Genomic DNA, 20,638 nt, shown 5'->3' with positions numbered 1-20,638 from the left:
AAATAAAAATGAATGGTATTCTATGGAACTCACAATAAAATGTGTTTGAGGAAGGAAAACATCAAAGCAGCCTCCATGCTATGACAACACCCTGTGTATTACAATTCCAGAATTTAATAATAGCACAAGCAGATTGATCTGCATGGGCTGCCAGACAAAGACAGAATGTTAATGATAACACTACGCTCATGAGACTGACAATGCATTAAGCCTGATATATTCTTTGTGCTATCCCTCCCTCGGACGCAGCCAACCTTTTAATGACTGTTCAACGGGCCCGTTTCCGAGAGCCTCGGTTATGTTTATCGGCGTAGCGTAACGCGTTCCTTTCCGTGGAGGCCGTTAGGTCTGCCTTTTCGCTGTTAGAAATGGGCTTTGGTCCAAAAAAAGGCTAATGAACTTCATTTGGGAGTGGAAATATTTGCATCTACTCCTACAGGGGAAAAAAAAACAAATGACCAGAAAGTAGAGAGAGCAGCTTAGTCATACATTTACATGAGTTTATTGAACGTGAGTAAAATACAAATTAATAAAAAGACAATAAATGCCCTTAATGAAAAGAGGGGCATCCTGTTTCGGGAAGTGTTTACAACTTTCAGTGAGATGGAGTTATTCATCATGGTGAATCCAGTGAGGGATTTGCATCAGGGGGCATTAGCATTTATTGGAGCGTCAAGTTTTCATGGAAGAGATCGAGAGAGAAAACGTCAGATACGCAGAGATGCTGGGAAAAATAAACTGAAATAGTCCATAGAGTGGCCATGCTTTTCTGTAACTGTAAAATAGTAAAACTCATAAAAAGAATAAAAAAAAAAAAACTCCTGGCCTAAGGTAAGTTTTTTGTCTGGCCTCTCAAAAGTGCTTATGAGGTATATATATATATATACCACATCCATCAAAATATTTTCTTAAATATAACACTTCCCCCTGTTATTATTATGAAACATTCTTGCTGGGACCAATGGTGCTGCTTCAAAGTCTTTTATATGCAGTAACCCTTTGAAGCTTGTTAAGGCACCCAGATTCATCATGTGTTACAACTGCAGCAACATCCTTCCTACATGATTGTCTTTGGTTTTGAATGCCCGCTTCCTCACCTCGTGAAAGATAACAGAATTGTATTACAGCTAATGATGATAAAGGTGACATGAGTAAATGCAACCTACTGCATTGCATCTTTAATGCCCCTTTAAATCATACTGAACTATATCTGCATTTATTATCATTATAAGATATCCAACATGAGTTCAGTTATTTTGCACATTAGTGATGAAACCTGGGCTGGGACCTGTGCTTCTGAGAATTGGGGATTTCTCTCTGAGAGGACTGTAGTGTTTGTGGGGGTCTGACCGGGACTGAAAGGCAGTCTCCAAGGAGAGAGGCGGATGGGCATGCCCCTTGAGGAAGGCATGTGATTGGCTGGATGTGGTCTGAGGCACTAACAAAGAAATAAGAGGACCTCCTCTCCCCCAAAGAGGTGTGGTCTATAGGAATGAGGCCTCTCCTCCCCTGGGACCTGAGGGAGGTGGAAGCGGAGAACAGAAGAGAAGGTAGAGAACAGTTTAAGAGGGTTAAAGGATGAAGGCCTTTTGTTCTGGTAAAAAGATACCCTAACAGATGAGGGAGCCGATGGGAAAAGAGGCAGAGAGGAGAGAAAGAGGCTGATAGGTGGTCGGGTTGGGAGAGGTGGCTGCTGGATTTCTTCTACTTCCTGCCCACTGCCCATAGTCTGGCCCTATCAGCGTGGAGTGTGTCGGACAGCCACACCCTGGGGGAGGACGGTCTCGAAGGCCCGGAAACCCGAGGCCGGAGGGAAGGGGATGCCGATGAGCATGGATACTGCAGGATGTCGTGGCAGGGTCTCGGAGCGCTCCTCCTCTCACTCTCAGAAGTTCTGCTGCCGCCGCTTCTTGGCGTCCATGGCGTCCAGGATGGGCTGCCTCTTGGCGGTGTAGCGCTGCCTCAGCTCCTCGATCTCGCGCTCCATCATGGGGTCGAGCGCGCTCAGACGCATCTGCAGCTCCTCGTAGCCCAGGTTCTTCAGCTGGCCCACAAACAGAGAGACCAGCAGTTAACATCATTCAGGTCTGCTGAACCGCACAAAAAGAGACTACCGACTGGTTATTCCCATCATTCAGGCTTGCTGAATTGCACACAGAGAGACCATTGGTTATTCCCATCATTCAGGCTTGCTGAATCGCACACAGAGAGACCATTGGTTATTCCCATCATTCAGGCTCGCTAAATCGCACGGAGAGTCCACTAGCTAACATCTCTCACATCTGCACAGCATCTCTGTCTTTAACATCAGAGAGTCATACTGCATGAAGTTCTCGGAGACCTTGAGAAATCCAAACTCAGATTTATTCAGCAGCGTGGTTCTAGGGCACAAAGTGCTCTAGACTGATTGTGTGGTTATTAATAAAGAGGTCTAAAAGGGTTACAGAGTGCAAACTACTTACATACACTGTACAATCTTAGTAATACAGCACTTTCGACACGTCTCCCACAGCAAACACCCACATTTTCATTTAGACCCAGCTGATCTACACAGAGAGACTCCTTTGACTCTAAAAAAAATAAAGATCCAGGTGGTATAGAGGACAGAACAAAAGGCCTCCCTGATTTTGGAAAAGGCCTAAATTGTGTAGAAGACTCCATGAATGGTGTGAAACACACAGAAGAGGGAGAAGTAAGCAGAATAACTACCAGCACACCAAGACACACAGCCGAGGATTTGGGAAGCCAGTAAGTAAGCATAACTAACTTGAAGACCTGCATAAAATACTTCCAGAGGATAAAATAACTTCAGAGGAACATTTGTGATATGTGTTTGGGACATCTGTAATAGTTTAATCCCTGCTGCCACTGTAGTGTCTAAAGCAACAGATGCTGGAATTAAGTTTCTGTGGTGAGGGGACATTACTACTGAAGCCATGGACAAAATAGCATAAATGGGATGCTCTACACGTCAAATTACTAGTACTATGAACCAACCTGAGGGAGAGTATCTGGTAGGTCAATGATGGATGACAGCAGACGGAGCAAATAGAAGACCTTTGTGTGAGTCCTTACAGACTTAATGTGTGCAACTAATCTGACTCTCAAAAACTTGCAGGTGGCTCACAAAGAGCTCACGGCTGGAATTTATCACTTTAAAGGAAACAGAGATGAAAGTTTTTAATGTTACCCAAATGCACTTCAAAAACTTTATTCTCCCTCCGGGGAATGGGGTTCTTATTTAGTGCTGTTCCACACTGAAACACACACACCAAACACCTCCAACCTAAAAATAAAAGAAATATACAAAACTGAGAGCTCCTGGGCTTTTGTGAATATAAAACTTTGCGATAATGAAACAAACCATGCAAATCTCTGATCTCACTGCACCGCACTTGTCTCCAGGCAAATTTAAAGCAGATGCCTGAAGTTTGTCAGTAAGCAATGGTTGAGCATTATTGCACATTACCATCTGTTAAAGCTTCCTGCTGTAATTCATTGAGAACGCGTCACCGCTGGAATACTCTCTCTCTCCTCCCCACTGCAGCATCTGATCCGCGCAAACCTCGCTCGGCGAACACCGGGAGGGGGGGGGGGGGGGGCTGGGGGGGTTCTTACGATCGGGGAGTTTAAAAAGGTCGAGTGTATCCCGTCGCCAATTACCACGTGCACTTTACAGACCTTGGTGGTGTTTCTCCTTGTGTTTCCAGTCAATTACAGTGATTAAAGGCAGGCTAAGTGTACAGCTTCATTAGCTGAGCCGCCAAAAATGTCTCGCATTCGGATTCTGCACTGACAAGCCCTCTGGAATCCCCTAACAACCTTAATGTAGGAGCCTGCCTCTGAGACAAGGGATAGTGCCAGTTTTGTGGCTACACAAAAACCATCTTGGTGAAATGGGAAAAATGTACACACCAACTGAACAGAAACACTAAGACCTACAATCAATTTTCACTCTTCATATTAGAACTGGCTACTAAGGGTCTGACACAGCAAAAATCTCTAAAGAAGCAAAATACAACCTTAAAGCACAGTGCCTATAACCTTACGACACTATGTTTTCTAATGACCACAACAAGCAGATTATTACCAATATTGTTACATTATTGTTACATACAATACTGTACATTCTAAACGAAAGGCTACAAACAAAAGGAGTAACAACCAATACCCAAGGCTGTTTAGTATTCACTGACAAGTTTTCCCCGCAGACGGAAAACTCATCTCATCAAACTGCATCTTCGTTCAATTAATATTGAAGTCTAAACATTCATTCCTCAAATGCATTTGCTATATCTTCAAACTTCCTCTTTCTCCCATTGTGACACCTAACAGAACATGACAGGCTACCAGATTGTGACAGTCATGATTTAGTATCATCTCTGCTCTTGGCCTAACCTTCCTATACACACTTCTGTAAGTCACTCTGGATAAGAGCACCTGCTGAATGACTAAATCTAAATGTAATAATGTCTGAATGACAGAACAGAAAAGAAAAGCCATACTCTTTCCTTGAAGTGGTCCTAAAAAGCCCATCAGTAAGATGCCCATCATTCTGGGATCTGTCCCACTACCACTGTGACCCCACCCCATAACAGTACATTTTAGCAGTTTTTGTGCAACTTGTGCAAGTGCTTGTTAGGGGAAGGAAACCATTCAGCTTTCATCAGCATCAGTTCTTTGTTCTCAGTATCTTAATAATGTAGATTAGACACTGTCTGATGTAAGGTTATATCCATAGAGAAACAAGAAGTAAGAGAGAGAGATAAAGTGGTTGGAAATAGACAGTCATGAACTGAACTGCAGAGTGGACAGATGTTCCCACTTCCTCTCAGCAACTATATCAGAACCAGAGAGAGAGAGAGAGAGAGAGAGACAGAGAGACAGAGAGAGAGAGAGAGAGAGAGAGAGAGAGAGAGAGAGAGAGAGAGAGAGAGAGAGCGAGACAGAGAGGACACATAAAACCACTGATCACATTAAAGGAGAGATGGATGGCCTTCATGCAGTGCCTGTCTGGAAAGCAAGCCATGCCACACTGAGACAGTATTAGTACGTCTGCATTAGTGGCATGATCCTACAATCTTACATAACACAATACATAACCAGAAATGTTCCCATAATGCACTGGTAATGTCCTGATGTTTGAGACAGTTATAGCATTAATTAGTGCTGAATTTGCCCACTGCATTTTCATAAACATGCTTAAAAGGAAAAAAAATACATATATAGATAAATGCTTGTATAATTAGAAGACAGTATCCTCTATTTAAATAAGCATCTCGTATTCAGAGTCATAAGCTTATTTAGTGATACAGTCAAGGTGGAGGCTGCTGTGATTTCAATCCAGACCCGAGGTCAAGCCACGTGAGCAGTGCCCTGTGTTATGCAATTACTGCTCTCCAAAGTCAATTTCCTCGGTCTGCACAATCAACACTGATGTGTAATCGGTGAAACACTGCCGAATTCTGCCTCACTCCCTGCGCAGCCCTAAAAACACAAGGCCACGGCAACCTCCACAGCAACGTTTTCTGCCATTCACACGTCACCAGGCAACTAAACTCAACAAAGCCTCTAGACCGCAGACTCAAGAATGCGACAGTCACCGATCCTTTCAGAGAGAGGCAGGATGTTTCCCCTGAATAAAGTATACATTCCCTAAACGGTCTGAATCTCGGTTGTGCACAATGCTGACATTCATCAGAATTGAGATGTTATTAAGACCGAGAAAGGGGGGACTAACCACTGGGTGATACACAGGGCCTCATGCCTGAAGCTGTTCCCTGGTTGTTCAGGTGCATCTTCTACTGATATTTTCGTTCTAGTGAGAGACACTTCTCATCTTCCACGCCTCACTTTCAAAGGCAAAATTGCTTCTGTGAGTAGTGATGATTGAAGTGCCATAAATGTCCCCTCTCCTAACATTTCTGAATCGTTATTTTTAGAGCGAGGCGCTCTAATTATAAACACGGCATAGCGCTCTTCTGGAAATATGGGACTTGTAAATGGGATGTGCGGGCATTTCAATTACCAGATTGTTCTAAATCTAATCACACGCAGAAATTATACACACTTGCAGAACAGTGATGTTGAGAGAGAACGGGTTTCATAAGGCCTAATGGCCTTGAAGAATACATTATGCGTGTCATGGAACACGCAGTAAAGTCTGCCTGATGAACAGAGGTGTTCTGGTCTGGCAGCAAAAACACGCTACCCCATCACACAGCAATATTGACCGTCAGGAATAATCCAGGGACAGCAGCTGTGCGATCAAGCAGACATCACCAAAGAAAGATGAAAAAACACTTCAATGCAGAGCACTCCAGATTCCCAGACCTTAACATCAGCTGCCGAGACCTGGTGGTTTGGCCTTCTGATTTGAGGGGATACTACAGGAGTGAGAGCACAGAAAAGACCTGTTCGGGCCAAATGCGGCTATCCCTGTTCTGACACAAATTGAGCTGACTTTAAACAAGCCTGGTTGCAGACAACCCTCCTCAGCTAAAAGGATGTTTGTTCATTCCTCAGATGTGGTGGATGACAAGGAGCTCTACTGCCTTATTGCTTTATTTCAATATACACTGAAATGCATATCCAAATTATCTGTTTTATACCAATACATGCCTTCTGAAAAACTTGTGACTGGGTAATTAATGTAGAGCTTTCACAGACAGTAACACGTACCTAAACCCTGACAACATTCTAGACATTCCAGCTGACAGCTGAATTCCTGTGCTGTGCTCTCCACTAAATACTTCCCTGGTGGCCCTGGAGATCGATGCCCTTACACCGATCACGCAGGCCACATGACAGCCCCTTCACCGTCTATGCGTTTAAGAGGAGAATTCGGGCTCCTCTTTTCGTTTCATGCATTTTACCCAATTCTGAGCACATAATTATTTTCCCCATTCACACAAGTGCCAGAAGTGAGGATCCTGCCCAGCTCAGTATAAATCAGAAAGATACAAGGTGCTTGGCTTCAGGCCTCTTCCAAGTGGCATCAGTAATGCTCAGGTGAGGCTCCCCTAGGTGCTCAAGGCTGGTGTACCTCTGCAGGACAAACTGCCGACAGTGCCACCCACTCCACTCTCACTGCATCGGCCTCATTCAGTCCCTCACCATGAGAGGGTGCTGGCACGGTCATTTTGGATGGATGAGGCACGGTGGCTGCGCGCTATAGTGAGAAACACACAGAGAGCAGGCCTAAGCCGGAGACAAAACACCTAGAAATACAGCTAAACCTCTGGGGAAGCTCAGGCGGTGACAGGCACAAAACAGAATACAGGAAAACAGCTCCAGCGCAAGGCCACAAGCAGCCGCCGAAATATGTCTCCATTAAAGGGGAAGAACCCGCTTCCACGCAGTCAAACCCAATCTGCGCCTCCCTCAGAGTACCCGCCGAATGTCTCCGTGCCTGAATACCATTACAGGGGGGAGTTAAGCCTCCCCTTTCACTATGGCTCCCGGCAGAGGGAAGTCTTTGTCTCCGAAGTGTGTCCTGGTTCACAATGAGGAGTGTCTAACGCGAGTCTGACACAGCTAATCTAAATACAAGTCACAGCGGCGCGGGGCAAGGCCCTGCTGGAGAGGAAGCGGCCCTCTCATCTCACAGAGACGGCGAGAGTGCAGCTGAAGTGCACGCAGGTGACGGCAATTTAAATTTTAAATATCGTCTTCAGACTTCATCAAAGCTGCTGTTTATGTTACCTCTTTCAGACAGGGCTACAATATGTTTGTCTCGATGCACCTTACATATGAATGCTCCAGGTCCAGGTCCAGGTCTCCAAGTGGAACAATTCTGTATGTCTGTCAAAACAGGTGTGAAAGACGCCTAAGCACTCTCCTATTCTCCGTAGTAATGGGGATTCTTTCCAAGCATGCATCTGCAGGTTTATCTATGCCTAATGTGCCCTTGTCAATATCCTCTCACAAATTAGTGCTCTGCCGATGAACGAAATCATCCGATATTCAGGATGCCCCTGAGTTTTGTGACAGTGCCCTCAGGTTATAGCATTTCACGATTACGAAACGTGGGTGTCCTGCACCCAGGGGACCCTGTTAAAGTTGGGATGTGTGAATGCCACTGACCTCAGACCAGTTTAAAGCAACAATCTTTGAGAGCAGGCAGCAGTTGCTCAACACTGCAAAGTGGGAGCATATCGGTCTGGGGTAAATTATTTTCTGTCACGCTTGCTGAGGTGTGTGCGCTCACCTGCATGCACGCACATACAACTGACTCAACACACTCAGCTGAAAAGCTGACAGCCTTCTACCTCACTGCTGTAATTACATTCTCACACCCTCACTAAAGACGCATGCTCTGCCACGCAAATAGAATGTGTTAATGCCAGAGTCTATTCTTGTTTCTTTGAAGAAGTTTGCTTTTTTTCCCTAGGGAAACAAATTCTTTTACAGATTTTCCTTCTCTCCAAACTTCAAATAATGTATTTTAACAATGAAAAAAAGGCTTTTCTTTACACGCCACCCTGTCATGACTGTTAGGGGCCTACAGCAAAATGTGGGACTCAAGCTGTTGTGTACCTCCTGCCAGTCCAAATTTCATTCATTCATTCCCATTCCTCAGGGATTCAAATCATGTACACTTACTGGAGAGAGAACCCAGGATTAAAATGTCACTAATAAAACAGGCCACTTGCATCCCTGTGCACTTTTATCTAGCAACATTTTTCCATTATGGTAGAAAGTGCTGACACAAAATGTTTTGTCACAAATCTACTTCCTGTTGCAGAAACAACGGAATAAATGGCAAAAGACAAGTACAACAAGCAGAATCAAGTCACTACACCTGTAGAAGGGATGGCCAGGCTAACGAGACACAATCCAGCGTTCGGGAAAACAACCAATCAATCACGTCATGTCAAAGGCCTTCACAGGACAATCCCATTCCTTCAGGATTTCTGGGTCATTTGGAAGGGGCTGAAATGTCACAGGAAGCTGATTGCCGACAGGTACCGGTAATCAACCGGCTTAGTGACTGAAGATGTTCGGCGCCGATGCCTTAACGCTGTTATTGACGCGCTGGCTGAGCACGGGGGGGCACTGGTGCATTACCTCTCCTCCGGCTGTATTAGCAGAAGGAGAGCCTCCCCCATTGATCTGCTCTCATTCACAGCTGGCTGAACCTCCATATCATCAGAACAGACTAACACCCTTTCCCAGAGCCAGACAGGGCAGAGCAGGGGAAGGAGCTGCACCTCCTGCAGAGCTGGCCGAGACCGCAACCTCAGCTGGCCCCTTTAAAAAACGCCCACACTCAAGCTCACTGTCATCCCTATATACTACATGACCAACTATTAAAATTTTGGAAAAGCCAAACGAGTATTTCTAAGTGTGGTGTAGTGGTAAGGAGCGAGGCTCGTAACCAAAAGGGCGCTGCTGTCGTACCCTTGGGCAAGGTACTTAATCCACAATTGCCATCAGTAAATATTCAGGAGTATAAATGGATAAAACCGCAACCTACTGTGTGTAAGTCGCTCTGGATAAGAGCATCTGCCAAATGATTAAATGAATAATGTAAAGTAATGTAACATAAGACCCAGGGAAACAGTCAGTTCTCCATATAGCGCTAGAAACATACCCCTTTCAAAACTGATTTAGACATGACTGGCATGGCTACCTAAACACTTTCCCTGGGTTTGCTTTCTTTAGACAGTATCCCTGAATGCTCATTAATCACCCTTAAGCACAAGCACAGACGGCATGGCTGGATTTCCTACGCCAATAGCACAGCTCAACTTGCGGGATCAAACCTTTTCAAAACGTTGCTTTATCAATGTGATGCGACATAATATGACTGAATTAAAATGGTTGCAGACCGCTCAAATACTGCACTGCAGAAATATAATGTGCATAACCTTTGTTATTGCTCTCTGATGAAAGGCAGTATTTTTCCTCCAATTAAAGGCCACGGTAATGCTCACCTATAACTTCACCCCCAGCTCCTTTCCAGAACATCTGTTTTATAGAGCACCTTCTGAGAGAGGAGTGAGAAATTCAGCCAGAGACTTCAGCAGAGAATAGGATCTTGGCACCGAACAGGGCTCGGAGAAAAAGCAGGCACACAAAATCCCAGATAAGATCGAAGGACGGGGAAAGGGGAAGGCAAGGTCGATGGACCCGGGCCTCGCCGTGCAAAAGTATTTACTCAAGAGCATAAACAAGACTCGGAGGCTTTTAATTAAGCATTTAATTAATTAAACAGATATGCTGTAGCCCTGCGGAGAACACTGCGTTCAGTGTTAAGATGGCATTATGAGATAAATCTGCCTTAAACCAAAACATTCGGGCCCTTCTGAACAGAGGAGCCCCCAGTGAGTCTACAATCTTATCCCGAAGAATTACTATCTATAGGTAAATCAGCTCAGTGGTGCTTCAGGAGGAATACAAAGTAGCGAGACAGAAAGTGGAACACAAGGATGATGCTGTAAATAACATAGCTGGCTTCAGCTTTTCGTCATCAAACGTGTATCTCGAGACAGGCTGCACTGCTGTAAGGTCCTACCGGGAAAGCACACTGATCATAAAATACGCGAACACTGAAACATTTTAGTATTCAAACTACTCATGTTTAAAATGTTTAATATTTGTGAAGACTGTGCACTTTGATTGCTTACTCGGTCAGCTGCAATGCTGGCTGCTGTTTTCAGTCGGTTATGCTATATGACTAATGCTCAGCTATTCCAGGGAAAAATAATGCCCAGCTCAACTGAAGGACTTAATAATGTCTAAGACTTTACACAGAGAAGCAACCTTGTCTTTCGTCATATTACATTACATTACTGTCATTTAGCAGGCACTCTTATGAAGAATGACTTACATAGGTTACAATTTTACATTTCACATTTTATCCATTTATACAGCTGGATATTTACTGAGGCACTTCTGAGTTACCTTGCCAAAGTATATAGTAGCAGTGCCCCCAATGGGGCATCAAACCAGCAGCCATTTGGTTCTAGGCTTTTGGTTACCACTACACCATACTGCAGCCAGACTTCGAACTTTTTATGGCTCTTCCAACTGTATCTGTTGCCTTCTTTGCCAGACACTCGCTGACCACAAAAATTCATCTGATCCCATCCACCATAGTTTCCTTTCATGGTCACCCTCATTACCTCAGTGACCATTCCCAACACTGTTAACACAGGCATGGAAATATCTGCAAGCCAGCACCTTACTGAAGTGATCTATATGGTATTTAAGCAATGTTTCACAGCACCTTGCATACTTGTGCATCCTTGTAGAAGCAGTGTTCGTCCAGACTGAGCTACCCCGGTGTTTACTTGTAGGCCTGGGATGAACGTCAACATGCTTAAGGTGAATTATCCTCCTGACCCAGCAAAGACACCAGGAGGTGACAGCGGTCGCATTCATGTCAGTGCATTTCACAAACTCAGTCAAATGCTGGAGGCTAGAGTCTTCACAGATGTTTGCAATCTATCTTCAGTTACTCATTGGTATTCAGGACAGTGTGAAGGGAAGTTCACATCATTATAAAACAAGAATACAACAATGGATACACACACACACACACACACACACACAGACACTGACACACACATGCTCACACACAAATGCAGACACACGCAGACACACAGTGCAGACTGAAAACAACAACGTGGCACTCACAAAGTCAAAGTCGCCATCTAGTGGAACTTTCCAGCTATCAGGGAAGACGCTCTTGGTAATGAGGTACGGCTCCTGCTTGTTCTGGCTGCAGGGGTCTGGGGCTTTGTTCCTGGAGTCCTGTTTGTCAAAGTAGTCCATGAAGGATGGCCGCTGAGCCTGCTGGGAAACTGAGTTTCCTGCAAGACAAAAAAAAAAAATTCTGTCATTACTTGCGCAGGAACCTACTACTGCTGGAGAACTTTTAAAATGTATATATCTGTCTGCTGTTCTTCAGTAAAAATGTTAATGTGGAATAAAGTCATTCACTTGCCTTACCGACACAATATCATTTACATATTAATGCCTTCTTATTAACTACTGCAAATTCTAAGCGAATGTGTGTACGCAATCTAAAGTAACTTGCCTTGCTTGTTTCAGAGGAATTTTTCAGTTGGTGTAGCAAAGTGGCATGACATAACATGCTGACAAGGACGCACTTAAATACTCCTGTGTGTCATGTCAGACAAGTACACAAAGTTATTTTAAACCACAATTATTATTATGGCTTTTAATACATGCTGTGTCAGCAAACACGTACGGTCACAGCTGCCAATTCAGCATCTTCTGGTGGGGGGGGGAGGGGCTGACCTTTTCATCTCATTACTAGTGCTGTAATGAACAAAATTCTGCTACGTGCTTCTTTCTGAGTTTTTCAGGGCCCGGACCAGAACACTGCAGTCAGGTCAGTTAATCTCAGTTTAGAAATTCTGAGAGGAGGCAGTCTCAGGCATCTGCCAGTACTACACCCCCACCTAGTGGCTGAGGGGTATACATGACAGTTTGAAAACTAGAGTACAGCGGTTGTGTTCCATACCTGTTCCAGCACAGCCAGCTTCAAAAGCACTATGGGACTGTAATGCAGCCTCAAAACTCTTGAGTTTCAGCACATGAGTGATGTCTTTAAACACTGGCATATTTCATCCACTTACTGGAACATTCTGGCTGATCTTTGTTTCCTTTTGCCCAATCGAACCTGTTAACTAAAATAACCATTAAACATGTAGGAGTTATGCCCTCTTCACCCGCCTGAGTGGGAGACGCGGGGGGGGGTACTCACTGTGCATGGTGCTGTCCTCCTCCTCCTCGTCGCTGTTGATGACCATGGTGCCGAGGTCGGACTCCAGCATGGTGCCGCCGTGCTCGATCATGGTCTGCGCCCCGTCGCTCATGGTGCCGGCGGCCCGCGTGATGGCCGCGCTCGAGCCCGTCTTCACCATGGTGTGCGAGTCCACCTCCACCTCTGTCTCCTCGTCCTGGGATCGGCAGAGCGGGAGAGGCCGTCACTCCTCAACTCGCACACGCACGCACACACAAACACACAACCACACATACACACAAACACACATAAGCACACGCATACACACATGCACACACAAACACACATAAGCACACGCATACACACATGCACACACAAACACTTACTCTATAAACACAGAAAGCACACACTCTCAACCACACTTCCTTAAATATAAACACATGCACTCTATAAATATAGATGTACAAATTCGCTTAAATATAAATAAACACACGCATGTCATAAACACAACACAAAGCACACAAACACATACACATACTTCCTTAAATATAACACACACCCTCCATAAACACACTCACACAAACAAGAGCCTTCTCTGAATGGCCTAATTTCACTACATTACTCATAGAATCTACCCGGTGCGTCTCACAGGAAGAGTGATCCAACCTGCCACCTCTGCAGTGTGAAATCATCTCACACCAGCTTCAGATCCCTTAAGCTTCCAACTGTCCTATCATATAAGCCTCCCCAAATACCTCTCTGAAGCCAGTCAACAACTACATGACCCACAAGGCCATGCGGCTCCATTCATAACTATTACACTGTCAGAATGGATATTTCACAACTGCTTGATCGTTTAGTCAAAGTGAAGCGTATCCGCTCACTGCATCAGACAGGTGTAGAGTCACCTGAGGCCACACCCACCGAGTGCTCTTCCTCCTCCTCCTCCGGCTCCCGCTGCTGCTCCTGCTGCCGCTTGGCCTTGATCTCCATGGCCTCCGTGATCAGGTCCCGCAGGATGGAGGCGGGCTTGGCGTTCCTGATGAACGGATGCTGGGGGAGAGAGGGGCGGGGCGTCAGTCCGCAGAGGGGGCATCACGTCGCGCACACCTCTCCGCCGGGGTCAGGGGCCAGCAGTGTGGAGTACACGTAACCCACGGTTCGAACCCCAGCTTCAGTCTTCATTCATACCCTGTTACACTCCAGGTATAAGAGAGCTGGGTCCCAGAATGCATGGATATGGACTGAAGCAAGGCGCTCAGGATAATGGTATCGATTCAACTATTAGTGGCTTGTAAGGATAGAATCTTACAACAGACTTTTCTTTCACCAATGACTGGCTAATCTTGTGCCTTCTACAAGCACAGAGCTGTAGAACGTACAAGCGGTGCACAGTGTCTGTGTGTGCATATGTGCGTGTATATGTGCGCGAGCATGTGTGTGTCGTTTGTGTAATGTTTGCGTGTGCGTCCCTGACACACCTGTAGCAACTGGGTGGCAGTGGCTCTCTGCTCGGGGTTCTTCACCAGACACTTCTTCACGAAGTCCGTGAACTCGTCTGTCCACAGCTCAGGCTTCCTGAAGGTCGGCGGCGGGTTTGTGGGAATCATAAAAATAGCCTGGAGATGGAAAACAAGAAAGAGAGAAAAAGAAAATGAGCAAAAGAGAGAGGGAGAAAAGGCAACTACGAGGAAAGCAGAGAAAGGCAAAGTTCTGAAAGAGATTGACAACCTGAGGAGCTAAATGTTATTTGGGCAGCACACATACCATAGACTAATTACACAGACTATGAACAACTGCTTAATGGCTTCTCAGTTCAGAACCCACATTGGCTCAGAACCAAGCAGCCAGCCCATTCAACAAAAGGAACTTCCTTTTGGCTGTTCTTCCACTCTGAACACACAGATCACTGCTCAAGGTTAAGAAAGCAATGCTAGCATATTTTGGCAAGAGGAAAATATTTGGAAAGAGCAATAAATAATCCATATCTACTTCCGGAGTATGACAGTGGGAGCAGAGAGGTGGAAAGAGCTGTAAGCTTTTCAGCTGCTCATCAGGAGAGAGGAGAGATTACACAGGGAATATTCCGCATGTTCTCCTGTGAGAAATATGGGTTTGTTTCTATATTTAAGTGAAAAACTGTTCATTTCCATTATTGAATCTAAAATATCTCATACATATTGGTGAATGAATGTTTTCTGAGTCTGTGACAGTCCAGAGACACCTCCACTGGTAGTTTCCAGACTTGTGTGTACTGTATGAGGGCGGGGCTGAGCGAGGGACCCACCCTCATTGGATGGATGTCTGCGTAGGGGGGCTTCCCCTCCGCCATCTCTATGGACGATATGCCCAGGGACCAGATGTCGGCCACGCAGTTGTACCCGATCTCCTGGATGACCTCGGGGGCCATCCAGAAGGGCGTGCCGATCACAGTGTTGCGTTTTGCCATGGTGTCCTGCAGGGGGCGAGAGAGAGACAGAAGCGATGTGGGAGAGCTGTCCGAAAAGATAAGACGTGAGCAATGGTGACCCAGTAGAGCATGCTGCCGTTAGATAGCATTCATGTCGCTTTACTAGGAGTCCTGGGGGAGGAGCCACATGCCAGATGCCTTGGCTGCAAGCCAAAAATCCGAGTGGAAATAAAAACAACAAACGACACAGGTCATGGTGTGTTTAGCTTGGGGTCCAAACGGTTTATTGTACTACATTTGTATTCCAGTCACTCAGAACTAAAAAGATCTCAACACTCCCACTGCGTTGTTCTGGAACCCAGGGTTCTGCAGCTGCTGTAAAACAATCTACCAATCAGCAAATGCTCAGAAAAATGGTTTATCAGTGTCCTAAATCCAGAACAATGCAGCCAGGTGAGTAATGGAGAGCTTATGTGCTTAACTTGTCTAAACCGTGGACCTAGATTCACTAGATTATGCCGGTGTGCCTCTGTGCTGTGCAAGGGCCTTGCAAACAACAGCCTTTTCTCTCACACCAGAGTGCAATTTGCCATCTGGATTTTTTTTTTTTTTAACCTCAGCATTTTCATCATTTTACTGCGGAATTTAAGCACAGATTTGCCTCATGCCCCTGTGAACTTCTGACTTAGAGAGAAGAGTCAGCAGAATATTACTCTCGAACAAACACTGCTTCCAATTCATCATACTGGCCTCTAGACAGGAGTGGAGGGTGCTCTCTCAGAGCAGTAAATCAAAACCAAGCAGTTAGAGACTTCAGACCACATCTGCGAGAAAACAGCAGGTTCGACTTTTCTTTTTACAAAGTAAAGGAGAAAAGGTAAAGGAAAAGTTCTCTCCTTCCAACACATCTCATTCATAAATGCTGCTTTCATTTGCTGAGAAATTACTTAACACAGTTGTTACTTCCTTAGTTCACTTGGGCATGTTTCAAAACGACACACAAATTGTGATTATTGTGACTATCAATGCCAACTGCGTTAGCGATTAGCACTCATGTCACATCCAAAAATCACACTCAGTCCTTCAAAAAGCAAACATGTACATCAATGGTGTAACGCGTGAAGCCTGAAAACGCACGGCAGTCACGGCACGAAACTCACGGTGAGCTGTCCGGCCACGCCGAAATCGGCCAGCTTGGCGTGGCCTTCCGTGTTGAGGAGGATGTTACCAGCTTTTATGTCTCTGTGGATTTTCCTCATAAAGTGCAGATACTCCAGACCCTTCAAGGTGGATTTGAGGATCGTTGCGATCTCATCCTCAGTGAGCTGTGCCGGAAAAAAAAAAGCTTTAGTAAAGTAAGAAATAAATACTGTCACAGTTAAGACTTTTTCTGTGTCACACTCTATGACCATGAAACTCTGAGCTTGAATTTATACAGTTCTCTGATGAGCAGAAATAAGGGCTATGTGTTTGGCACACATAATTAACCAAACAAGTCTTTGCAGCAGATGCAAACTACAAGTTCACACAGTGCATGTCAGCGACAGCTTCCAGTTTAGTTCTGCAGTTAATGCTTTCTAAATGATCTTGTTAGCCAAACGCTTTTCCATGCCTGAAAGGATGTGTGAAAATCTGATCACTGACTGCAACACTGGGTGATCACAAGGCGCCAGATGACTCCGATTCCTTTGACGTCTCACGCCACCACAAGCCAGACGTCACTCGTCTTTCATTTTTAAAAGCCCCCTTCACACTAAAGTGCTTCAAGACGTTTGAAACGCAAAGGCGTTGACAGAAAACAAGGCTGTGACACTGTTATAGGCCTTACAGCCATAGCAACGCTAACGTCAGCTCATAACCTCTGGCCTCCCATGGGACAAAGGCCTGGGAATCGCCTGACACCAAGCCCCAGCATCCTCCCTCTGGAAGTGGGGGAGAACATCCGGAGACCTTGGAGAGGCCTCTTTATGACACTTGGTCCAATAAAGTCACACCAAAGCTCATGAATGTGACCACAACAGCAAATACAATGAGGGAAGGCCAGATATTTTGGGAGTTAAAAATTAGAGAAGGTCGAATGTACTGGTATACTAAAAATAAGAAAGTATGTGACCAGAAAAGATCATATTCCTGTGAGGATATAGAAGTAATTGAGTCCTCTAGCTGAGGCTACTTCCCAGCTCTGGCTGCCACATGACATGACTCACACTGAGCAGCAGCATTAAGAGTTGGTGATTAAGTCTCATGTGGACTGTAAACAGCAAACACACACACACACACACACACAGAGTGAATAGTTATTGAATAGTTATAATCCCGATCACATCACATGCAGGGCTTCCATATATATATAAACAATTACTATACAGAAACTCCAAAACCCATAATGCACTTACTGTTTTGTTGCGCAGCCTGATGATGTCTGAGACAGAGCCCGCTCCACAGTACTCCATCACTATCCACAGGTCTGTGTTTTTGAAATAACTGCCATAGTACTTCACCACATAGGGACTGGGTGCATGTAAAACAGCACAGGGCACAAGTTTACCGCATTTTCAGTAGGCGAGTCATAAAAAATGACACAAGCTTGACCCAGAACAGGAAATGCTAATTAAGGAATATGTCAGGGTAAAAAGTTCCACTGGCATGAAAAGGGGATGTTTGTGAGTATAGGCATGTGGACCATGGCTGCCTCACTCCAAACATACCTGTCACATTGCTGCATGATGGATATCTCTTTAATAATCTCCTGGAGGTCAGACTCCACAGGGACTTGTTTGATGGCTACCACCTGACCAGACTCCTTGTGTATAGCTTTGTATACACTGCCATAGGACCTGCACAAGAAGAGCATTTCTGTATCAAAGCACAAAATCCCCTGTAGGACAGTAACACTGTACCCTTGTGCAAGACACTGAGCGTAAACTGCTGCGAAAAATACAAAGGAGTTGAATAGGGGTTCTAGAACAAACCAGTAATGAAATGCCATCCTAAATGAGACTGTCAAATAAAATAAATAATGCAATGTCATCACAGGAAACCGAACCCCTCTGACTTTTATCTGCAATGGATTACCTCATCTTTAGGTACTGTAGAGATATAGGACTGTATCTACCATTTTATTTTCCTTCAGATCACCTTATTGGCTATTTTTAACGATTCCATAGTAATAATAATAATAATAATAATCACCATCATCATCATAGTACATTCTGTAATTTGTGATTCTAAGGAATGGGTCCAGTTGTAAGATTTGTAGTCTACAGTACTACTCAGGACAAGTATAATACAGGATACTGAACACATGGCAACAAATACAATAATCTGTCTATTATCCCACATGTACTTTCCAGCACTGTCTGCGGGAAACTGTTTTTATACAATTTATTTTACTTTGACCAGTCACTACGTTTACAACACACAGCAATGTAGATGACGGACAAAAATCAATGCACACAATGTACATCTGGAAAGGGCTGAAATATGATGCTTTTGACATTCAACATCCTAAAAGCATCATCAACAGAAAAGTCCACAATCCCACTGCCACGCAGAGAAATCTATAATCACACTGCATACTGCTTGGTCCAGTACTGACCTTTACTCCACACAGAGAGAGACAAGAGACTGGTTTACAATTTCATTGCTGCAAAACAATGAGATCTTCTACAGAGTTCTACTGCAAATCCCTCCAGGTGTCATGTCTTCACATGGAGCCATTAAGAGAAAAAAAAAGTAAACCTCCTTACCCTTCACCCAGTTTCTCAAGAACATCAAAAACCTCCTCTGGTTGCTTTGTTAAGCTGTCTTCACTCAGCTTTTTCAACTTGCTGCAAAGAAAAACATATCCCGATCATAAATTGTATAGCACAAGTTATGAAGTGCAAATGTATGCTGGGCAGCAGTGTAGCGTAGTGGTAAGGCGCAAGACTCATAACTGAAAGGTTACTGGTTCAATTCCCCACTGGGGCACCGCTGCTGTACCCTTGAGCAAGGTATTTAAGCCAGAATCACCTCAGTAAATATCCATCCAAATATCCATAAACCTTCCACTAATGAATCTGTATGGACACAGCTGTTGCCAGAGGGGGGCTAGGGGTAGTTCTAGAGATATGATCCAGGCGAGGGGTGAGAGAACCATCATTTGGAGGAAATAATGCGACAGCAGAGCCCAATCTCTAAATGAACACATTTCAGAAATATTTACGTATTCATAATGGCGGGTGTGGCCAATGTATGGAATATAACTGCCACTAAAGTATGATTTTTCGGGGAGGTTCCCATTTGCTGGTATCCTGGAGGTACTGGTTACACATAATGTATTGTTGTGCGTATGTTCAGATGCCTTCATTTAACTGAATAAAAGTTCAAAAATAAAAAAAATGAATGAAGCCTCTGCATCTACTTCACCGATTCAACGCAGTAGGTGAAGAAATTAAACCAAAAGGTATCCAAACCTCCCAAGTCAAAACTAGCCAGTTCGAGCAGTTTTGTTTGTGGGGTAGTGAGCACAAATAAAAGGGATAGAAATTATGACAGCCAACGGTCTGAAATCAGCATCAGCCATGCTGGTACTGGCATAACTGATACACAGAAGCTAAAAACACAAATACGTGTTCAACAGCAAACAAACAGCCTAACCGAAGCCTACAACCACTTTAAAAGAAACCTGTCAGCTGGTTAAATAAGAAAATACGCAACCTAAACCATTGGGGAAACGAAAGTTTTGCGCAGTAGCTAACTCCTGCCAGCTAAGCACAGGCTAACACAGGCTAGCTGTCAAAACCCACTTCAGATATTACTGTATGCCTGCTCACCTTCTAGACGGTGACTGCTCCATTCCGAAACCACTGTGCTCCTCGGCTGGAACAAAAAAAACTCAGTTTTATTGCTGTTTATCTCTAGTCTTGTCACATATTCCGATCCCCAGATATCCTCGTGGAACCAATCTGCCGATCTGATGTGTGAATTACTTCCCGCATGCTGCTCCTAAAGGATGAACCTTCCCGTGTTAGCTAGTTCCTGGTTGGACGGATGAACGAACAAGATCTCCTCACTGGTCTCTGTAAACGCCAATATATAAAACGCCATTTGTTACTTAGGGCGTGCTGAACTGAACAGCTTGTACGAAGTGGTCATGCGCCCTGTTGAAGCGCCTTACTTTTAATCTTGTCCAGCCATTTAGTTCCATCTTTTCGGTACCCGCTGCATTGGAAGTTTATCTGTATTGAACAAAATAATGCACGCGTTACGTCAGAGTGATTGAAGGAATTCAGTGTGTTACAATGGTAAAAACTCTGATGTTGCGTTATCACTGTAAGGAAACAATTCCGATGCCTTCGTGTGGATGCGTCACTGCTTTCCAGATACTCAATAGGTTTACATAAAATTTAGGATTAGTCCAACACCGTGCAATACCTGTTATGAGGATGCCACTAAGCCTAAGGACATAAACAAAAATCACAATTTGTCACTGGCTGCCTCAGGAAAAGTTAAAATCTTTACATTGT

At 44.6% G+C, this 20,638-nt stretch overlaps 1 protein-coding gene across 1 annotated transcript; it reads right to left on the bottom strand.

The window, feature by feature from the left end:
• Nucleotides 1-399: 399 nt before the first annotated feature.
• stk3 (serine/threonine kinase 3 (STE20 homolog, yeast)) lies at nucleotides 400-20,105 on the bottom strand. The gene is made up of 11 exons (XM_036515976.1): nucleotides 19,946-20,105; nucleotides 18,878-18,958; nucleotides 17,837-17,965; nucleotides 17,525-17,639; nucleotides 16,289-16,453; nucleotides 15,006-15,173; nucleotides 14,200-14,337; nucleotides 13,643-13,771; nucleotides 12,740-12,935; nucleotides 11,644-11,819; nucleotides 400-2,044 (listed from the first exon to the last, which is right to left on the bottom strand). Exons 1-11 carry the CDS (start codon nucleotides 19,966-19,968, stop codon nucleotides 1,886-1,888), a joined length of 1,479 nt encoding a protein of 492 aa, XP_036371869.1. The 5' UTR covers nucleotides 19,969-20,105; the 3' UTR covers nucleotides 400-1,885.
• Nucleotides 20,106-20,638: the final 533 nt, after the last annotated feature.

This window comes from Megalops cyprinoides, chromosome 21 (genome assembly GCF_013368585.1).
Source record: "Megalops cyprinoides isolate fMegCyp1 chromosome 21, fMegCyp1.pri, whole genome shotgun sequence".
Lineage (NCBI taxonomy): Eukaryota > Metazoa > Chordata > Actinopteri > Elopiformes > Megalopidae > Megalops > Megalops cyprinoides.
This window is presented reverse-complemented; position numbering and strand designations above follow the sequence as displayed.